A 23,299-nucleotide genomic window follows, 5' to 3' on the forward strand; every position below is an offset into this window, starting at 1 on the left:
TATGAACCATCAGTGTCATTGTATCCTTGGAATCGAACTCATCTTCAGTATGACGACAACTTTACCCACTGGACCTTGATGGTATGAATGGGACTTCATGACATGCGCACAACCACTGAAGTCAGAACTTCTGGAGCAGTAAGGACAAAATATTTCAGAACGAGACTCTTTTTCTTTCAAAGTATCTTTACAATGTTGGGAAATGTTGTTGTTGTTTTTTTTAACTGAAGCCAGGATGTAATCTTTGGTCCAGGAACGGATCTCTAATTCTCCAATTCTTCATATTTTCAAAAAGATGTAATAGAACTACCGCTTCCATGATAGGTAAACGTTTACGTTGTTTTAACGAGGGGCGTATGTCCAGAGGGGCTTTTGGTCGGGGAGATGTTGTCCTGAGGGGCATTTGGCCGGTACCCCTTTTACCAGATGACGGCAGTGCCATTACAGCCTGAAGGTGGAGATGAGTACACCTAGAAGTATCGTTGGCTGATACAGATTTGGGATCGGTTGGTTGTATCCGGTTCTTCGCTCTAGCCATGTTCGTTCTGTCAAAGGTTGTCAGTCACCATGGTGATGTGGTGTCATTACTGACGAATACTATTAGTTTTAGGACATCATTACTCGTAGGAGGCTGGGTATATAGGTAGAATGCCACAAACGTGATCATTTCGAATCCCGTTTTTGGTACATCTGGTGAATCCTATTTTGTATTTCCACCCAGTCACTCACGAAGTGGTGTGGAGTTCAACCAGTTAAACTCCAGGTCTGTGACTACAAATGACGGACGCGACAGATCGTATGATTGCAGATTTATTAACATATACACATTGTTATGTGGACTGATAATTAGCTGTGGGTGTTCATTGCGTCAATGGTGGCCTGAAAATACGCAGAACATTTGAACATTACGAAAAAGTCGCATACACTTATTAAACATACATGTCAGTTATATGGAATACAACGTCAGTATTAGCCGGAAGCACCCTTTAAATCCCGCACCAAACGGTGTGAGCGAGTTTGATTAGACGCCGTACTAACAGGGTGCTGGTGATGTCACAGCTTTATAAGAGGGATACGGCCATACTATTAACCGTCTACCACCTTGGTATCGAACACGACCATGCATGTGGTTTTGTGTGTGGTTTAACGCCGCTCTCAGCAATATTTCAGCGTTATGGCGGCCATGCATATGGTGTTGACAAACCATGAAACACTGTGGATCTTACGTTCGAACTGAAAACACAAAGAGAACATAGAAGGCAGGGTTACCTCATTAAAACATTAAAATATATATATCTCGATGGGTAACACAGATGTATTTACTTGTAAGTAAAGCTCCTAGAATATAGGATTGAAACATATTGATGTTTGCCATTAAGGCCGTTGAGAGGATTATACGTGCGTGTGTGTGTGTGCGTGTGCGTAGGTGCTTAGATGTAAAAGCTGCAAGTGAGCTAAGAATCAGTATTTTAAACTAGTGTTTTGAAAATGCATATGAGATAAAGATCAGATTTCACCTATGTCGAAGCTACATGTTAGCTAAAATGATGTCACAGATATGCCATACATGCAGGTGAGCTAAGAATGATGTCACAGATGTGTCATACATGCAGGTGAGCTATGAATGATGTTACAGATATGTCATACATGCAGGTGAGCTAAGAATGATGTTAGAGATATGCCATACATACAGGTGAGCTATGAATGATGTTACAGATACACCATACATACAGGTGAGCTATGAATGATGTTACAGATATGTCATACATGCAGGTGAGCTATGAATGATGTTACAGATATGCCATACATGCAGGTGAGCTATTAATGATGTTACAGATATGCCATACATGCAGGTGAGCTAAGAATGATGTCACAGATATGCCATACATGCAGGTGAGCTAAGAATGATGTCACAGATATGTCATACATGCAGGTGAGCTAAGAATGATGTCACAGATATGCCATACATGCAGGTGAGCTAAGAATGATGTCACAGATATGTCATACATACAGGTGAGCTAAGAATGATGTCACAGATATGTCATACATGCAGGTGAGCTAAGAATGATGTCACAGATACACCATACATGCAGGTGAGCTAAGAATGATGGTACAGTTATGTCATACATACAGGTGAGCTAAGAATGATGTTACAGATATGCCATACATACAGGTGAGCTAAGAATGATGGTACAGATATGCCATACATGCAGGTGAGCTATGAATGATGTTACAGACGTGTCTTACATGTAGGTGAGCTAAGAATGATGTCACAGATATGTCATACATACAGGTGAGCTATGAATGATGCCACAGATATGTCATGCATGCATGTGAGCTATGAATGATGTTACAGTTACACCATACATACAGGTGAGCTAACACTGGGGTATTGACCCTGATACCTACTCAGGGACTGAGGCCCAGGAGAGCCTGGATCTGCTGGAGCACCTGCTGCACCATCTGCAGCTTCTGCTGGGACGTGCTGGACTTGCTGAGGGCCTGCTGGAGCATGTTGTACACCTGGCTCACGCTGATGTTCGAGGAATCTGAACACAGAGTAATGAGTGAGTGAGTTGAGATTGACACGGCGTTGTGTACCACAATGTGTAAGTACAATGTGGGAGGAAAGCCAATGTGAGTGAGTCAGGTCTCAGACTTTCACCATGGCCACCCTTATGTCACTCACAAATAGAGATATGTCAGGGCCGTAGTTAACTTTTATTAATAGAGTGGGCCACCATCCACGTTAAAACAGTGTTATATCAATAGTTTGATGCACAAAAATTAATCGGGGGGTGGAGAGAGAGAGAGACAGAGAGAGAGACACACAGAGAGAGAGAGAGAGATCTCCCTACGGCCCTGTATATAACCAGGATTCCAACCAACTATCTGTTTCTGTGACAAGGGAAGCAACTCTACAAACGATTTGCCTAGGACGACTGACGTCACACATGCTGACTTGAGGCATGACAGCACATGTAGCATTAATTGGTATTTTTGTCAGAGGTTCTTGATTGTTAAGGGGGCGGTGGGATAGCCTAGTGGTTTATTGGTCGCTCCTTACAACGAAAACCCCGGTTTGATTGCCCACACGGATACAATATGTGAAGCCTATTGTTATTGTTGCCCGCCGTGATGTTGCTGGAATATTGCTTAGAGCAGAGGAAAACGGTTCAGTCAACACATGCACGAACCCGGGTCTATGGAGTTTGTTTGTTGTTTAACGCCGCAGTCAGCCATAGTCCAGCTATATGGCGGGGGTAAATAACCGAGTCTGGACCAGACAATCCAGTGAGGGCATCATTTTTTATGTGTTTCACGTAGCCACCAAATTCTGAACATGGGTCGGTCGGCCAGGGGAAAAAAACACTAGTTTTACGCCACACTCAGCAATATTCCAGCTATATGGCGGCGATCTGTAAATAATCGAGTCTGGACCAGACAACCAGTGATCAACACCATAAGCGTCTGGAGACGAAAGATAGACAATATGCCTAATCCGCGATATCATGCTGGAGATCACACAGAGCCTGTGATGCCCTGTAGCAGGTCAGCCAAGGTTTCTAGGTATAACAGTATAGGTAACCCACCTGATGGAGGAGAGGTTGTTGTTTGGTTGTAGGAAGGATCTGAAATATACCCAAATTTTAATGTATAATAGGAAAAAAGAACTATGGGTATGTTAAGTTGATTTTTTTTGTTACGCTATCACTGCATCTTCGTAACAAGACAAGAGTCGTGTCATTTACTTTCAGAAACATAAAAACATCAAAGAGAGATTAAGTGTTATTTTCAGTATGGTGACATGTTAATACACAGGTAAAATAATGTACCTGTACAATGATATGTAGCATAGCACATGTACAGGGCGGACGTTCTCCAACAATAAGATCCGTATGTACTAACACTGACAAAACAAGAAGCATGTACTTACACTGACAACGTGATCCAGTGTAGCCGGCGTTGCACACGCAGTAGTTGCTGTTGTTGCCACTGGGGTAACAGTAGCCGCCGTTCAAACAAGGACTGGAGGCACAAGAACTGTTTCCTGGAAAGGATATGGGGATATTGATTACATTCAGATTTCAGTTTGAACTTCACAGCTGAGGTCTGAGATGTTGATAGCATATATTCAGCCCACTTCAACAGAATGAAGAATATCCACCATGAGATGAGCGTGGTGTGTCAGGAAGCTAATCATCCCCAGATAAAATACATGGGTACTTGTAACACTATTCTGCACTAAATCGTCCATTGGAAATCAAGCATGAAATATTGTAGATCATGCATTTAGTTCTGTGGACAGGAATCCAAACCCCAGGGAAATGAAACTGGTGGTTTCAGCATTAAAGTACTATCGGAAATAGAAAAAACCTGTTTTTTCACATTTATATCTACAATTTATAAAGTTAATATGTGATAAATATCTGTTAAACTACGTTCGGCCTAACTACAGTCTCAGTGGTAGGGAGATAGGGAACTTTAAAAAAAAGGATTTTACTGTGGAGAAATGAGTGCAGAAATGAGCAATGTGGCTACCTACTTGCCATCTATTGTCTGATCTATTGTTTTCAGCAGCTATTCGTATTTTTTCAAAGTTTTGCCAAATTTTCCTAGTAAACAGGCTTTTCTGGATATCCTATTACGCATCCCACTGAACGTCCAATTAGGCCCATGTGGGTTATTTCGACATATGCTATTTGCAGTTGTGGAAATTGTAGGAATACAGAGTAACAGTTTAAAAACAGTTTTTCTATTTCCGAGAGAACTTTAGTTTGACGTTTTTGGTTCAAACAACCAAAGGATTGTGCTTGCTTTAGCCTTTGTATGTCAATAATCTCATCTATGTAATGTTCTCCCGAGTTGGTGTAACCATTAAAGCAAATAGTTATTATCCCTTACTTCCATTTGAAAACAAAATATCATGTAGTTTAGTTAATTTGGGGTTTCTGTGAACTTCAGTTTGTGTTACCTGTGCTGTTACCCGACGTGTTGCTGTTCATATCTGTGAATATAAATGAGTTTTAATTAAACTATGTTGTCACAGTTACTTACTTATGCGAGAGTGAGTGAGTGAGTATGGTTTTACGCCGCTTTTAGCATTATTCCAGCAATATCACGGCGGGCGACACCAGAAATGGGCTTCATATATATTACCCATATGGGGAATCGAACCCGGGCCTTCGGAATGACGGGCGAACACTTTAATCACTAAGCTACCCCGCTGCCCACACTTGCGTATGACAAACCATGACTAACATAAAGTACATTGAATACATTTTACATCAAAATGGCAATGGATAATATAGAAAGGGCACGTTATAGTCAAGGTTATGCAGAGTTCTTAACATTATTACAAAAACGATAAAGTTAACACTTCGCAACGTACAATAAGCCATTAACACCTTGGTACTGACGAAAACACCCGCATGTACTTACACTGACAACGTGATCCAGTGTAGCCGACGTTGCACGAGCAGTAGTAGCTGTTCCCACTGGGGTAACAGTAGCCGCCGTTCAAACAAGGACTGGAGGCACAAGAACTGTTTCCTGGAATTGATATGGGGATATTAACAGTTTACATTCAGACTTCAGACAGAACTTCAGGTCACTTAATCTGCGTTAAATCGTCCATATTGAAAACAATCAGTTTTTATTGTAGACCTTTACTCCACTCTGTCATCCATAGGCAGTTTAGTCAATTTAGTTTTCTGTGAGGTCTGAACTTCAGTTTGTGTTACCTGTGCTGTTGCCCGACGTGTTGCTGTTCATGTCTGTAAATATAATATGTTACATCAAACTTTGTTATCACAGTTAAGAATGACAAAAACATGACTAACATAGAATACATTGAATACATTTTAGTTCAAGGTGACACTGAATAGCATTCAGTGTTCTTAACATTATTACAAAAACGATAAAGTTGTCACTTTATATAGTACAGGAAGCCATTGACAACCTGGTACTGAACACATGCATGTACTTACACTGACAACGTGATCCAGTGTAGCCGACGTTGCACGAGCAGTAGTAGCTGTTCCCACTGGGGTAACAGTAGCCGCCGTTCAAACAAGGACTGGAGGCACAAGAACTGTTTCCTGGAATTGATATGGGGATATTAACAGTTTACATTCAGACTTCAGACAGAACTTCAGGTCACTTAATCTGCGTTAAATCGTCCATATTGAAAACAATCAGTTTTTATTGTAGACCTTTACTCCACTCTGTCATCCATAGGCAGTTTAGTCAATTTAGTTTTCTGTGAGGTCTGAACTTCAGTTTGTGTTACCTGTGCTGTTGCCCGACGTGTTGCTGTTCATGTCTGTAAATATAATATGTTACATCAAACTTTGTTATCACAGTTAAGAATGACAAAAACATGACTAACATAGAATACATTGAATACATTTTAGTTCAAGGTGACACTGAATAGCATTAAGTGTTCTTAACATTATTACAAAAACGATAAAGTTGTCACTTTATATAGTACAGGAAGCCATTGACAACCTGGTACTGAACACATGCATGTACTTACACTGACAACGTGATCCAGTGTAGCCGGCGTTGCACGAGCAGTAGTAGCTGTAGTTGCCACTGGGGTAACAGTAGCCACCGTTCAAACAAGGACTGGAGGCACAAGAACTGTTTCCTGGAATTGATATGGGGATATTAACAGTTTACATTCAGACTTCAGACAGAACTTCAGGTCACTAAATCTGCGTTAAATCGTCCATATTGAAAACAATCAGTTTTTATTGTAGACCTTTACTGTCATCCATAGGCAGTTTAGTCAATTTAGTTTTCTGTGAGGTCTGAACTTCAGTTTGTGTTACCTGTGCTGTTGCCCGACGTGTTGCTGTTCGTATCTGTAAATATAATATGTTACATCAAACTTTGTTATCACAGTTAAGAATGACAAAAACATGACTAACATAGAATACATTCAATACATTTTAGTTCAATGTGACACTGAATAGGATTTCAGTTTTCTTGACACTATTACAAAAATGATAAAGTTAACAATGCACAACGTACAAGAAGCCATTAACACCCTGCCTGGTTCTGACTAAAACACCCGCTTGTACTTACATTGACAACGTGATCCAGTGTAGCCGGCGTTGCACGAGCAGTAGTAGCTGTAATTGCCACTGGGGTAACAGTAGCCGCCGTTCAAACAAGGACTGGAGGCACAAGAATTGTTTCCTGGAATTAATATAGGAAGAGTGATTACATTCAGATTTCAGACTAAACTTCACAGGCAGTTTAGTAGATTTAGTTTTCTGTGAGGTCTGAGATGTTGAATATATATTCAGGCTACTTCAACAGAATGAAGAATATCCACCATGAGATGAACGTGGGGTGTATCATCCCCAGATAAAATAAATGGGTACTTGTAACTCTATTCTGCACTCAATCGTCCATTGGAAATCTAGCATTTAGTTCCGGGGACCTTTCTCTGTGCTGGAATCCAAACCCCGGGAAGGAAAAAGGGTGGTTTCCGCGTTAGTTTGGCGTCTTTGGTTTAAACAACTAAAGGATTGTGATTATTTTATTCTTTGTATGTCAATAATCTCATATATTTAATGTTCTCCAGAGTTGTTGAAACCTTTAAAGCAAACAGTTATTATCGCTTGGGTCCATTTGAAAACAAAATAGCATGTAATACAACACAAATGTCATGGATAAGAACTTCTTGATGTATTTTTCACAACGTTTCTGGGCTAGTTCTTGCACCTTCTTCGGGCGGATAAACAAATCAAGAAGTTGTTATGCATGAGTTTGTCTTGTATTATTACACCAACTTCTAAATGCTTTTGAAGAATTTCAAAATATCATGTAGTATTATTTGGGGTTTCAGTGAACTTCAGTTTGTGTTACCTGTGCTGTTGGGGAATCGACGTGTTGCTGTTCGTATCTGTAAATATAATATGTTACATCAAACTTTGTTATCACAGTTAAGAATGACAAAACATGACTAACATAGAATACATTCAATACATTTTAGTTCAATGTGACACTGAATAGGATTTCAGTTTTCTTTGACACTATTACAAAAATGATAAAGTTAACAATGCACAACGTACAAGAAGCCATTAACACCCTGCCTGGTTCTGACTAAAACACCCGCTTGTACTTACATTGACAACGTGATCCAGTGTAGCCGACGTTGCACGAGCAGTAGTAGCTGTAATTGCCACTGGGGTAACAGTAGCCGCCGTTCAAACAAGGACTGGAGGCACAAGAATTGTTTCCTGGAATTAATATAGGAAGAGTGATTACATTCAGATTTCAGACTAAACTTCACAGGCAGTTTAGTAGATTTAGTTTTCTGTGAGGTCTGAGATGTTGAATATATATTCAGGCTACTTCAACAGAATGAAGAATATCCACCATGAGATGAACGTGGGGTGTATCATCCCCAGATAAAATAAATGGGTACTTGTAACTCTATTCTGCACTCAATCGTCCATTGGAAATCTAGCATTTAGTTCCGGGGACCTTCTCTGTGCTGGAATCCAAACCCCGGGAAGGAAAAGGGTGGTTTCCGCGTTAGTTTGGCGTCTTTGGTTTAAACAACTAAAGGATTGTGATTATTTCATTCTTTGTATGTCAATAATCTCATATATTTAATGTTCTCCAGAGTTGTTGAAACCTTTAAAGCAAACAGTTATTATCGCTTGGGTCCATTTGAAAACAAAATAGCATGTAATACAACAAAAAATGTCATGGATAAGAACTTCTTGATGTATTTTTCACAACGTTTCTGGGCTAGTTCTTGCACCTTCTTCGGGCGGATAACAAATCAAGAAGTTGTTATCCATGAGATTTGTCTTGTATTATTACACCAACTTCTAAATGCTTTTGAAGAATTTCAAAATATCATGTAGTTTAGTTTATTTGGGGTTTCAGTGAACTTCAGTTTGTGTTACCTGTGCTGTTGCCCGACGTGTTGCTGTTCGTATCTGTAAATATAATATGTTACATCAAACTTTGTTATCACAGTTAAGAATGACAAAAACATGACTAACATAGAATACATTCAATACATTTTAGTTCAATGTGACACTGAATAGGATTTCAGTTTTCTTGACACTATTACAAAAATGATAAAGTTAACAATGCACAACGTACAAGAAGCCATTAACACCCTGCCTGGTTCTGACTAAAACACCCGCTTGTACTTACATTGACAACGTGATCCAGTGTAGCCGGCGTTGCACGAGCAGTAGTAGCTGTAATTGCCACTGGGGTAACAGTAGCCGCCGTTCAAACAAGGACTGGAGGCACAAGAATTGTTTCCTGGAATTAATATAGGAAGAGTGATTACATTCAGATTTCAGACTAAACTTCACAGGCAGTTTAGTAGATTTAGTTTTCTGTGAGGTCTGAGATGTTGAAATATATATTCAGGCTACTTCAACAGAATGAAGAATATCCACCATGAGATGAACGTGGGGTGTATCATCCCCAGATAAAATAAATGGGTACTTGTAACTCTATTCTGCACTCAATTGTCCATTGGAAATCTAGCATTTAGTTCCGGGACCTTCTCTGTGCTGGAATCCAAACCCCGAGAAGGAAAAGGGTGGTTTCCGCGTTAGTTTGGCGTCTTTGGTTTAAACAACTAAAGGATTGTGATTATTTCATTCTTTGTATGTCAATAATCTCATATATTTAATGTTCTCCAGAGTTGTTGAAACCTTTAAAGCAAACAGTTATTATCGCTTGGGTCCATTTGAAAACAAAATAGCATGTAATACAACACAAATGTCATGGATAAGAACTTCTTGATGTATTTTTCACAACGTTTCTGGGCTAGTTCTTGCACCTTCTTCGGGCGGATAACAAATCAAGAAGTTGTTATCCATGAGATTTGTCTTGTATTATTACACCAACTTCTAAATGCTTTTGAAGAATTTCAAAATATCATGTAGTTTAGTTTATTTGGGGTTTCAGTGAACTTCAGTTTGTGTTACCTGTGCTGTTGCCCGACGTGTTGCTGTTCGTATCTGTAAATATAATATGTTACATCAAACTTTGTTATCACAGTTAAGAATGACAAAAACATGACTAACATAGAATACATTCAATACATTTTAGTTCAATGTGACACTGAATAGGATTTCAGTTTTCTTGACACTATTACAAAAATGATAAAGTTAACAATGCACAACGTACAAGAAGCCATTAACACCCTGCCTGGTTCTGACTAAAACACCCGCTTGTACTTACATTGACAACGTGATCCAGTGTAGCCGGCGTTGCACGAGCAGTAGTAGCTGTAATTGCCACTGGGGTAACAGTAGCCGCCGTTCAAACAAGGACTGGAGGCGCAAGAATTGTTTCCTGGAAAGGATATGGGGATATTGATAGCTTTTATTCATCCCACTTCCAGTCCTTTAACCTTGTCAATTGTATATACTCACTATGCAGCTATGTGTATATTCTCCATCTTACAACTCTTTGTATCACTTGCTTGATAACGGTATTAGTACCTCTACGGTAACATTGTAATAAAGAAGTTGACTGTACATAGAACCTGGTTTTCCTTCACTTCAACAGCACCTAGAATACTCTGTGATGGCATGAACATTAGGTGTTGCAGAGATAACCTACCCTAGTTCAACAGTAGGGAAATCCGGGTGGAGTACAGGGTATGTATCCTGCACTGCACCATCCATCGTCAAACAAGTTCTGGTTATTGTAGACCTATTCTGCATTAGATCATCTAAGGGGAGATAAGCACTGCGTGTTGTAGGCCTGCATCAGACCACCCGTGGGGAGACATGCACTGAGAACTGAGGACCAACTGTACGTTGTGTCGTCCTTGTGGAATGAAGTATGAGGTAGAACAACCTTTTCTCCACTTTATTCTCCACAGAGAAACACGCATACTGATGTTGTGGATACATCTACACAGGACACCAAGCAAGACATACTTTGACTATTTCCTCACTGTATCATAATTAGGAGAACAAACAGGGTCTATGTTTGACCTTCACTACACTTGTGGGCCCATTCTTCACTAAATTCTCCCCGGAGAGCGGAAGGTCGCGGGTTCGATCCCCGACCGCGTCATACCAAAAGACGTTAAAATATGGTGCTTGTTGGTCCCTGCCTGGCGCTCGGCATTAATGGGTACAACAAGGACTGGTCGGCTCGGAGTCAGTATAATGTGTCTGAGGGGGTTATTCATGCTTCACTGCGGCATGGTATCTCAGTGGGCTAGCACTATAAAACCAGCTTAAGTGTGGGCTAGTACAAGCAGCCGCACCTACACATACACACGCATGCACGTCGTCATATGAGCGAAATATTCTTAAGCACGACGTTAAACTCAATTTCACCTCACCTCACTAAATTCTCCACTGGAAAACATATTCACATTAGATCATACCACACTATATCATTCACAGGCAGTTTAGTCAATTTATATTTCTTTAAAGTCTGAACTTCAGTTTGTGTTACCTGTGCTGTTGCTCGATGTGTTGCTGTTCATGTCTGTGAATATAAATGAGTTTTATCAATCTTGAATATCACAGTTACATATGACATAAAGTAAGATATATTCACTATATTCTACATCCAATTGCAGTGTGGCGGTGGGGTAGTGGTTAAAGCGTTCGCTCGTCACGCCGAAGACCCGGGTTCGATTCCCCACATGGGTACAATGTGTGAAACTCATTTCTGGTGTCCGTGATATTGCTGGAATATTGCTAAAAGCTGCGTAAAACTATACTCACTCACTCACTCACTCCAATTGCAGTGAAATTTATAGAAAGAACATCTGAAGTGATAACACAACTGAAGGTCACTTAGATTACGCAATGTACTCAACATCATTCCAACCACGAAACGTTAACACTTCACATCGTACAAGAAGCCATTAACATCCTGGTACTGAACACCCGCATGTACTTACACTGACAACGTGATCCAGTGTAGCCGACGTTGCACATGCAGTTGTAGCTGTAGTTGCCACTGGAGTAACAGTAGCCGCCGTTCAAACAAGGACTGGAGGCACACGAACTGTTTCCTGGAATTGATGTGGGATATTGACAGCTTTTATTTAGCCCACTTCAACAGAATGTAGAATACCTTTGAAAGGACAAGCATGGGATACTATGGAGCTAATCATCCCCAGATTAACTGTAGAGTAAAAAGAATGAGGTTACTGTTGCCCTTTTCTGCACTAGACATATCCATGGCGAGAAAAGCATTGAGTACTGAGCACCAAGTTTACGCTTAGAAAGAAGCTATGTCGTCTTTGCTTTTTACGCCGCATTCAGCAATATTCCAGCTATATGGCGGCGTCTTTATGGAAAGACACTTGGAATAGACAGAACCTATTCTCCACTAGAACACCCACAGAGAAGCAAGTATAGTGATAATGTGGACCTATTCTCCACTAGAACAGGGAAACAAGTATGGTGATGATGTGAACCTATTCTCCACTTCAACATCCCCAGGGAACCACGCAACACCTACTTTGGGTCTTTCCTCAAACAGGGGCTATGCTTGACCTAGGCTGCACTTGCTCATCGAAAGGAAAATAAGCCTAATTATACTGTGCACCTATTCTGCGCTATATCACCCATGGGGACACCAGCAGATTGCTCTGAAGAAGGTATCTGTGTCGGGATCCAAACCTAGGGAAATGACACGTGTGTTTTCTTTGAGGATTTCACCGTGATATAGACGTCTTGGATTTGAAAAAGTAATGGATTGTGTTTACTTTAGCCTTTGTATGTGTCAGTAAACTCATATATGATATGAAAGTTTCTCCTGTGTTGGTGAAGATTTTAAAGCAGATGTAAAGGGATTAAGGATGGGTTTTTGTTATCGCTTCGTTCCATTGGGAAAAAAACAACAGTTTAGTCAATAGTGCAGGCCTTGTCTTCGCTATATCATCCATTGGCAGTTTAGTCAATTCAGTTTTCTGAGAAGTCTGAACTTCAGTTTGTGTTACCTGTGCTGTTGCCCGACGTGTTGCTGTTCATGTCTGTGAACACAAATGAGTTTTATCAATCTTTACTACCACAGTTATCAGCCTATCATGAAGTGCAGTAAATGCATTATAGTTCAAAGCGACAATGAATACTATAAAAAGGACACCTATTCGTGATAATACCACTGTAGATCACTTCAGGTTATGCTCAAGGTTAAGCAGTGTTCACATCATTATTACGAGTGAGTGAGTGAGTGAGTATGGTTTTACGCCGCTTTTAGCAATATTGCAGCAATATCACGGCGGGGGACACCAGAAATGTGCTTCACACATGTGGGGAATCGAACACGGGTCTTCGGCGTGACGAGCAATCACTTTAACCACTAGGCTACCCGACCGCTCCTCATTATTACGAAAGCGACAAAGTTAACAATGTACATTGTAAGGGAAGTCATTGACATCGCGGTACTTACATTGACAACGTGATCCAGTGTAGCCGGCGTTACAAATGCAGTAGTAGCTGTTGTTGGAACTGGGGTAACAGTAGCCGCCGTTCAAACAAGGACTGGAGGCACAAGAACTGTTTCCTGGCAGTGATAACGGGATATTGATAGCTTTTATTCAACAGCATACAGAATGTTCCACGATAGGATGAGCATGGAGTATCACAGAGCTATCCTACCCTCTAGCTCAACAGTAGGGAAATATGAGTGCAGTACTAGGCACCTATTCACCACTGAACCATCCATCGTCAAAGAAACAGCGGTTATTGTAGTTCTGGGTACACCTATTCACCACTGAACCATCCATCGTCAAAGAAACAAACTATTGTAGTTCAGCAGTTCTGTTGTACACTAGATCATGCAAGGGGAGACAAGCACTGAGTGGTGTAGATCCCACCTGCACCAGACCGGCCAAGGGGAGGCAAGCATGTAGTTAGACTAACAACTAGTCTCTGAAATGAACATATTTTACTGAAAAAAGTTCATAGTAAAAAATATAAAATATAATGAAAAGGAGCCAGGCGTTGAGTACACTATAGTTCAACTGACTGACTGACTGAGTTTGGTTTTACGCCGCTTTTAGCAATATTCCAGCAACATCACGGCGGGGGATTTAGCAATATTACGGCGGGGGACACCAGAGGTGGGACTATAGTTCAAAGTGACAATGAATGGTATCGTACTACTGAAGGTGATGCGATGTCCTTGGCATTATTCCAAAACGAGAAAGTTAAGACTAAAGGTTGTGCATGCAAGGTCCGTTTCTTGAATCCTGAATAAATCTGTGCAACATTATTTGTATTAGAAAATATTATCACAGATTATTGATATTTTGTTTGCTTCTATTTACCTTGACTGGCAAACAAATGGTCGAGAGTAAGAAGACATATTCACGTCATCGGTGACACAATAACTCCTGGTCACACATCAGCCAAATCCGTGTGGACTCGGGGGAGGTTAAGTGTTGTCTTGGCTGGTTGTGTGTCATTGTTCACCAGGGGGACGTTAATCATGTTATCAACCACTCGTTCTACTGACCCAGAATGCATTATTTACAGGATGGGGAGATACAGGAGGAGGTTAAGTGTTGTCTTGGCTGGTTGTGTGTCATTGTTCACCAGGGGCACGTTAATCATGTTATCAACCACTCGTTCTACTGACCCAGAATGCATTATTTACAGGATAGGGAGATACAGCAGGAATCTTTAGGACGAGATAACACTTAATACATAACATCATGCCAGAGAATAAACCACTTTCGATTATCAGCCCAAACGGTAACCATGGAGAAAATGGCGAAATACAGGTGAAAATGTCAGAAGACGACAGGTGTCCGGGAAGGTAACACCTGCATATTGACATTCACACATTTGTTTTATAAAAAGAAAAATATTTAGTTTGAACGTTATTTAGTAGTGATACATTTAAAGGTGATAATTTTTGGCTGTCAATTTCTTATATTAGGAACACGACGTTTCGGGGTGTGTACTGTCACTCCTTCATCAACTGTTAAAAAAAGTTAACATCGATAAATTATCACTTTTTAAAGAGATAATTGTTTTTTGTGGGGCTTTTTTCCGAATCGAACCAGGGAACACAAATGTTCCAATGTCTTTGTATTACCTGTACTGTTGCTTGGAATTGTGTTGTTCTCGGGCTCCGGTTGGACGATGACTATAAATAAATGAAATAAAATAACTAGAAATGGAACGTGGTAGGAATCTACACTTGTAACAAGAAATCAGCATGAGTGAGTTTAATTTTACGCCGCTTTTAGCAATATTCCAGCAATATCACGGCGGGTGACACCAGATATCGGCTTTACACATTGTGCCCATGTGGAGAATCGAACCCGGGTCGAGTGAATGCTTTAACCACTAGGCTACCCCATCGCCTCCAAGAGATCAGAGGGGCCGGGTGGTCATGCTGGGTGACTTGACATGTGTTTGTATCCTCGTGGACCACATCTGCTGTTGCCTACTGGATTGTCTCGTCCAGCCTCAATTAAACACAGAACGCCGCCAGAGCGATCAAAGTACAGCGCTGAACAACAAACAGAGCATGGTTCAAGTCAGCCGCCGCAGCGGAAGAGTGAGTGAGTGAGTGAGTATGGTTTTACGCCGCTTTTAGCAATATTCCAGCAATATCATGTACATCAGAAATGAGTTTCACGCGTTGTACCCATGTGGGGAATCGAACCCGGGTCTTCGGCGTGACGAATGAACGCTTTAACCACTAGGCTACCCCACCTCCCCAGCAGCTGAAGAATGTGTTACGTGTATTACTAAAGTGCGGCTGTTGGGATGGTGTAGACCAGTGATTCAGGTGTTTGCCCCTCGTGCCTGGGATCTAGTTCGACTCACAATATGTTCAGCAGACTAATATTGAATCCCTGACGTGTTGTTCCTGGAATATAAGCAATGTAAAACTCTCACTCACTGACTCACTCCCTCCCTCACTCACTCATAACGTCATACCAGCACTACTTCTATCAGCACCATACCCGTCTTCCTGGGTTTCGGGAACGTCTAAGACGTTGAACCCATGCATCGCTTCATTCTCTGTATCCTCGCGGGCCTCTTTTCGGTACACCTACACTAAAGTACTGGCGGAGACCAAAAAAAAAACTACTTTTTTTTCATATTTATATCTACAATTTAGGTAGTTAATATATGAAAGTGTGAAATATCTGTTAAACTAAATTCGGCCTAACTACAGTATCAGCGGTAGGGATATAGGAAACGTAAAAGATGGACTTTACTGAGGAGAGATTAGTGCAGAAATGAGCAATGCGGTTTTTTTCTAAGTCGAATGCGACTTATTTAGAACAGACCATGACTTTATGCAGATTAATGTGCGATGATATTGTATTACAAATGACACTTTTTAAATGCCCATTTTGAAATTAGACTTAGCTTCATTATAAACGATAGCTGACATACAAAATGATAACTTTTAATGCTGAAATTATTAAGGATGTAGCTGCCATGGAGTCTAACTATTACTATAAAAAGAAACAGGTAGGAGGGGTCGTCTCAAAAGCAAAACCACGACGGGTGTTGCAGACGTTGGCTGGGGTCGGGCTGGGGGATAGAGATATCAGCTATAAAAACTATAAGATAAGATAATCAATGGAGACATATTCGATACACATGAAAAAGCATAAAATATGTTTGAGATGATCCCTTGTGCCTGTGCGCAGCACGTGCATTTCATGCCAAGTGAGTCCAGGGTCCGTCGTCATACCTGGCTGAGCGACCTAATTGCCATCTATAGTCTGATCTATTGTTTTAAGCAGCTACTGGTATTTTTTTTAAGTTTTGACCGATTTTACGAGTAAACATGTTTTTCTGGATATCCTATTACGCATCCCACTGAACGCCCAGTTAGGCCGATGTGGGTTATTTCGACATATGCTGTTTGCAGTTGTGTAAATTGTAGGGATACAGAGAAACAGCCTAAAAACAGGTTTTTTTTCTATTTCCGACAGTTCTTTTAACCACTGTATCCTACCCTTCGCTTTCGCAGCATCAAATTACCCGCCCTTGATTTTCATTTACATTTTATTGACCAATCAACGTCGAAATAAGAAACAGCACATTGGTAGTGGAGAAATCCTTTCCATCCAAAGATTTCTTTTCTTGCGGGTCAGTCAGCTTTTCAGTGCTTTATTTCCTAAACACTACCATAATGAACTCTGCCGGTACCGTTAACTCAACATTCGGGCTGTTTTGTAACTCGCGTTCTCTTATTCGTTAATCTGGGTAGCGTAGCAAATCAAACTGGCCAACGACATTTGAGCTGGAAGGGTGGGTGTCACGCGCGGCGTTAGCAACAGCATCTATTGCATAGTTTGGGAACAAGCCGAACACAAGTCGTGCATCTTTCGTGAAGACTCCCGTGAAACCGAACAGATGCCTCACACAATATACTTACATTGGTCGAAAAAGGAGTATTTTAGACGCTTAGTGTAATGTTATGACCGTCATTTAGTTGGAATATTGCACAAACAACAAATATACAAATATATACAAACGTGGTGCCAGAGACATCATCGGAAATCCCAGGGCTACATTGCTTTTCTATTAAGAAAACTGCTTTGGGCTCATTCAATACTACATCTTCGTTTCGGAAGAGACTTCACCGTCTCATTTTTAGTGACACAATTTCCCTACTGGTGGAACTAAGTATACAACAGCATGTTTTCTTCAAAACACAGCTGACCCGTGAAGATCCCGGTTAGAATATTGGCCTTCAGTAACCCATGCTTGTCGTAAGAGGCGACTAACGGGATCGGGTGGTCAGGCTCGCTGACTTAGTTGACACATGTCATCGGTTCCCAATTGCGAAGATCGATACTCATGCTGTTGATTACTGGATTGTCTGGTCCAGACTCGAATATTTACAGACCGCCGCCTTATAACTGGAATATTGCTGAGTGCGGCGTAAAACTCAACTCACTCACTCAAAACACAGCTGTGATGGCATGTGTGTGCGTGGTTTATATCCTAATGAATGGAGTTCCCTACATCACAGAAGATGGGTGCAGCTACTTACCATCACAGTTTACACCCATAAAACCTTCCATGCACGTGCAAGTGTAGTCGGTCCTGCCGACAGGGGTGCAGCTGGCGTTGTTGTAGCATGGCTGATTGGAACAGCCGTCTGGAATAAAGCCATGACGTCATATTACCATTGTTGTTGTTCTTCGGTATCGTTATAACTACCCGGTTTAGGTTTAGTACACAGAATGAATGGTTGTTTATGGCTCACCGGGAAGTTTCACCAAGCTGTACGTCAGTTCGAATCCGTTGGCGTTGATCATGAAGTCCGAGTAGAACTTGAGGGTAACCGACGTTTGCTGGTTATTCGCTGAAATATACAGAAACATGGAGTGAGTGTGTGTGTCAGTCAGTCAGTGAGTCAGTCAAACCGCTTCCAACAGTATTGGGGGCGGTGGGGTAGCCTAGTGGTTAAAGCGTTGGCTCGTCACGCCGAAGACCCGGGTTCGAATCCCCACATGGGTACAATGTGTGAAGCCCATTTCTGGTGTCCCCCGCCGTGATGTTGCTGGAATATTGCTAAAAGCGGCATAAAACCAAAACTCAGTCAGTCCAACAGTATTTCAGTTGCATCACTCCGGGGAAAGGAAAGCCTGAAGCAAAACACCTCAAAGACGTTTATCACCATCACAGTTACAACTGACACGAGAATCTTCTCCAACCCGGAACTCGGGGTGTCTTCAAGCGAATGTGTGAGTGAATGCGGAGATAATTATACTGTGTTGGAAAATCAGAGGTATATAACTAATTATAATTTCCTTATATACCGCTGATGTTCCAACACAGTACGTTTATCTCCATTCTACCATAACCGCGTTATTAAGATTTTATAAAAAATACATACTGTGCTGGAAAATGAGAATTATATAACGTGATTATATACCTCTGAATGATTTTGATTAACCAGTCACCATCCAGTATTTACTGAAGTCATGGTACATATGTTGTTTAAAGCCTCGCTCAGCGGTAACCAGAGACAGGAAGCATAAGCAACGATCCAGTCACGATGCCAACCAACCAGATGGGACCTACCTACCCAGACATGGGTGCTTGTGATATATTTCGAGCCAAAGTCCCCACCAAATGTGTTTTGTATGACCACGAGGCGTCTTACCTGTGTAGACCTTGTTGGAGTATGTGCCACACATCTTGCCTATCCCGCCGAAGTTGATGAGAAGATAATCCCAACTGCAGGAGCTCTGGTACTCTATGTTGAGAGACTTCACGTTGATATTCACCTGAACATTATTTAGAAACAATCAAGTCGCATTATAATACCAACGAGCCCTCGAGGTTCATAAGATCCAAGTCGCATCATAATACCAGACAGCCCGTAAAGATGTACGGAGGTTCCTAAGGGCGACATTACCACATAACAACAGCCAACATGTGAACGTGTACGGATGTTCATAAGATCGAAGTCGTATTATAATACCAGCCAACACTGAACGTGTACGGATGTTCATAAGATCGAAGTCACATTATAATACCAGCCAACGCTGAACGTGTACGAATGTTCATAAGATCGAAGTCGTATTATAATACCAGCCAACGCTGAACGTGTACGGATGTTCATAAGATCGAAGTCGTATTATAATACCAGCCAACCCTGAACGTGCACGGATGTTCATAAGATCGAAGTCGTATTACAATACCAGCCAACCCTGAAAGTGTACGGATGTTCATAAGATCGAAGTCGTATTACAATACCAGCCAACCCTGAACGTGCACGGATGTTCATAAGATCGAAGTCACATTATAATACCAGCCAACCCTGAAAGTGTACGGATGTTCATAAGATCGAAGTCGTATTAAATACCAGCCAACGCTTACGGAATACCAGCCATTACCCAGCCAACCCTGAACGTGCACGGATGTTCATAAGATCGAAGTCACATTATAATACCAGCCAACCCTGAACGTGTACGGATGTTCATAAGATCGAAGATCGCCAACGTGAACGTGTACGGATGTATAATACCAGCCAACGCTGAACGTGTACGGATGTTCATAAGATCGAAGTCGTATTATAATACCAGCCAACCCTGAACGTGCACGGATGTTCATAAGATCGAAGTCGTATTATAATACCAGCCAACCCTGAAAGTGTACGGATGTTCATAAGATCGAAGTCCAGCCATTATAATACCAATACCAACCCTGAACGTGTACGGATGTTCATAAGATCGAAGTCACATTATAATACCAGCCAACCCTGAACGTGCACGGATGTTCATAAGATCGAAGTCACATTATAATACCAGCCAACGCTGAACGTGCACGGATGTTCATAAGATCGAAGTCACATTATAATACCAGCCAACCCTGAACGTGTACGGATGTTCATAAGATCGAAGTCACATTATAATACCAGCCAACCCTGAACGTGCACGGATGTTCATAATTTTTAAAAAGTCGCATAGAAGGAAATGGGAAATAGTGACATATTGTGTTTGTTTTGGGGCCATTCCATGGTGGCAGAGAGATCTGTCCAGAAGAAATGCACGTTCTCTTCACGTTAGTCCTGTTTCCAAGGATCAAACGCATATTCATTTTACCGAACTCTCACAGCGAAACAGTCTGCTTAATTTCCAACGTATTCTGTCCTTTAAATAGTTTCTTTTCAATTAATTAACAAATTGTAGCCATTCCTTGATAACTGACTGTCTGCCTTTATGAAATGAGATATGACGCATGCTTCGAGATTTGTCACATGAAGTACTTGTGATTCAGGTGGCGGTACACGAGGTATTCGGAATTCAGCGGAATTCAGGGAGTAAGGGACTGGCACCACTTGTACCTTACAGGGTCTACACCGTTACCTTGTAGTAAGCCTGGGGGTCGGGGAACTGGATGGTGTAGGTCTGTTCAGTACTCAGGGGGTACTTTGAGGGGTAGTTAGGGCTCTTGATGGTGCCGGTCAGACCCGTCAGAATCTGATCCTTCAACTTGTTCGGAGCTGCAAGAGACGATAGCAGAGTTCTGTAAAGTATCAACAGTTGTACGAAGAATGATGACAATTTTTATGGGTGTACAACTTCTTTTATTGTGAAAGGCGACGTTTCGACATAGATTCTAATGACAACGACATTAGAATCTATGTCGAAACGCCGGCCTTTACAGGAGAAAAGAAGTTGTATATCCATAAAAATTGTCATCATGCTTCATCAACTCAACTTCTAAAATGCCCATCAAAGAAGTCAACAGTTGTACGTTTCTATTCTTAGTTGATATTTTCGTGAATCTACCAAATACAGTCCCTGCATGGTCTTCCAGCAGCAGGGTCCCATGCCGGCATCCAATGTGCAAATCACCATCGGCTGTTCCCTAACCTCGAATCTATGAAGGCAGCCCTTTGTAAGGGATGCAGCGAACGGCGTTTGTCTTGACGTTAGCACATCTGTTTAGTTTCTACTGCGAAATACCATAAATTGTGATTTCTGAATGAAATTAATCTTTTACCTTGACGTCTTTGCCGGAGATGTGCATCCTGTAAAGAAAAGAAATCGACGTTTACTACTACTACTTTACTACTACTACTACTACTACTACTACTACTACTACTACTACTACTACTACTACTACTGCAACAACAACTACTACTACTGCTACTACTAAAGCTGCAACTGCTGATGTTGCAACTACCACTGCAAGTAATATTAAACTATTTCATTAAACGTCTGACGCTGCAACTACTGCTACTGTAACTACTTCCCCTCTAACAACGTCTACGGCTGCAACTGTCATTTCGTCAGTCCTAGTTATTCCAAAACTGGTTATTCCTGTACTACAATTCTACAATACCACCACTATTACTAATTCTACTATAACTACTACTACGACGACAACGACTACCGCTTCTGCTGCTGCTAGTACTGCTAATGCAACTGAAACCACTACTACAACTACAGCTGCTGGTGCAACTACACCTACCACTGCGTCTCTACTACGTTCCAATGAAGACAGACTGCCTTCGTGGTGTAGTGGTTAGAGCGTCCGCCCGGAGAGCGGAAGGTCGCGGGTTCGATCCCCGACTGCGTCATACCAAAAGACGTTAAAATATGGTACTTGTTGGTCCCGGCATTAATGGGTACAAGGACTGGTCGGCTCGGAGTCAGTATGATATGTTTGAGTGGGGTATTCATGCTTCACTGCGGCATGGTATCTCAGTGGGCTGGCACTATAAAACCAGCTGCACATACACATACACATGCATGCACGTCGTCATATGAGCGAAATATTCTCAAGCACGACGTTAAACCCAATTTCACCTCACCTCCAATGAAGACACATGGCCCAGCACAAGTCAGAGTTAAATACAAGAGAGAGGATACCTCAGTGCTCCGGGCGGCGGCGAGACCAAGACAGCATAGAACCAGGACACCCAATGAAAGCGTCGTCATTTTGAAAGAGACTGGCGTGATAATACTCCAAGTTTACCAGTGCTTATATACTGTTCCCTGTTTACACTGCTGCCATGCCGCTGTCAGTACCGTCAACACGCGCATCAGTTACACCCACGTGTCCCAAGTCTATGTACACGGTGATATCGGCTCAGTGGCTGTTTGGATGATACAGGGAACGCTGCGATAGCTCACCTGGACAGGTGATGAAAGTGATATTGCCGATGCGCGCTTCCATTCTTGTTACCTGTCAGGAATAACAACGAAACGACATGCGCACTGCACCTGTCGATGACTTTTCGCATGCAATGTGTAATTAGAACAGGGTCAATGATGTTTTAAAACACCTAATGTATTGATGCCTTTCTGTATGATAGTATAATTGTAAATATTGCTATATAGGGTTTATCGTGTTTCAGATTGGAATGTCTATAGCGGAGAATGATAGAGGGAGAAAGACAGAGAGGTCACCACAGGAGAGACAAGGAAAGAGAGAACGTGTGGTCAGAAGGAGAGGGAAAAGAGATAGGGTGTGGATAGGACAGAGAGACAAAGAGAGAAAGAGGACGGGAGGAGAGAAAGAGAGAGAGAGTGTGTGTGTGGACGGTCTGAGAGAAAAAGAGAGAGACTATGTGGACGGTCTGAGAGAAAGAGATAGGGTGTAGACGGGGGAGAGAGAAAGGGAGAGAGGGTGTGGACGGGGGAGAGAGAGTGTGTGGACGGGGGAGAGAGAGAGTGTGTGTGGACGGGGAGGGGGGAGTATGGACGGGGCAGAGAGAAACTGGACGGGGCAGAGAGAGTGTGTGTGGACGGGGAGAGAGAGTATGGACGGGGGCACAGAGAGAGAGAGACGGGGGGAGAGAGTGGCGTGGAGGAGAG

At 41.8% G+C, this 23,299-nt stretch overlaps 1 protein-coding gene across 7 annotated transcripts; it reads right to left on the reverse strand.

Moving 5' to 3' along the window:
• Positions 1 to 796: 796 nt before the first annotated feature.
• Positions 797 to 22,426, reverse strand: LOC124257677 (fibropellin-1-like). 7 transcript variants are annotated; one of them, XM_046691799.1, is made up of 24 exons: positions 22,352 to 22,426; positions 21,480 to 21,507; positions 20,840 to 20,976; positions 19,132 to 19,255; positions 18,229 to 18,327; positions 18,013 to 18,120; positions 13,426 to 13,539; positions 12,974 to 13,006; positions 11,927 to 12,040; positions 11,473 to 11,505; positions 10,237 to 10,350; positions 9,981 to 10,013; positions 9,190 to 9,303; positions 8,934 to 8,966; positions 8,142 to 8,255; positions 6,293 to 6,325; positions 5,991 to 6,101; positions 5,745 to 5,777; positions 5,443 to 5,553; positions 4,976 to 5,008; positions 3,938 to 4,051; positions 3,594 to 3,632; positions 2,410 to 2,549; positions 797 to 879 (listed from the first exon to the last, which is right to left on the reverse strand). In XM_046691799.1, the coding sequence occupies exons 1-23, from the start codon at positions 22,418 to 22,420 to the stop codon at positions 2,410 to 2,412; spliced, it is 1,881 nt and encodes a 626-aa protein (XP_046547755.1). In that variant the 5' UTR covers positions 22,421 to 22,426; the 3' UTR covers positions 797 to 879. The 7 variants fall into 7 exon arrangements, with proteins under 7 accessions (XP_046547755.1, XP_046547756.1, XP_046547758.1 ...); XM_046691800.1 differs by having other exon boundaries at positions 2,398 to 2,549; XM_046691802.1 differs by lacking the exons at positions 11,927 to 12,040; positions 12,974 to 13,006 and having other exon boundaries at positions 2,398 to 2,549.
• Positions 22,427 to 23,299: the final 873 nt, after the last annotated feature.

Source organism: Haliotis rubra, unplaced genomic scaffold (genome assembly GCF_003918875.1).
Source record: "Haliotis rubra isolate DU_JTF1 unplaced genomic scaffold, ASM391887v1 Scf67, whole genome shotgun sequence".
Taxonomy (NCBI): Eukaryota; Metazoa; Mollusca; class Gastropoda; order Lepetellida; family Haliotidae; genus Haliotis; species Haliotis rubra.

Bases quoted from the DNA above. Each gene is read 5' to 3' on its own strand.
- LOC124257677 (XM_046691799.1), bottom strand. From the start codon at position 22,420: ATGACGACGCTTTCATTGGGTGTCCTGGTTCTATGCTGTCTTGGTCTC. The intron at 20,977-21,479 runs GTAAAAGATTAA...CGTCTCTTGCAG, and splicing joins TCTCCGGCAAAGACGTCAAG to CTCCGAACAAGTTGAAGGAT. The intron at 8,256-8,933 runs GTAACACAAACT...TATTAATTCCAG, and splicing joins CACGTCGGGCAACAGCACAG to GAAACAATTCTTGTGCCTCC.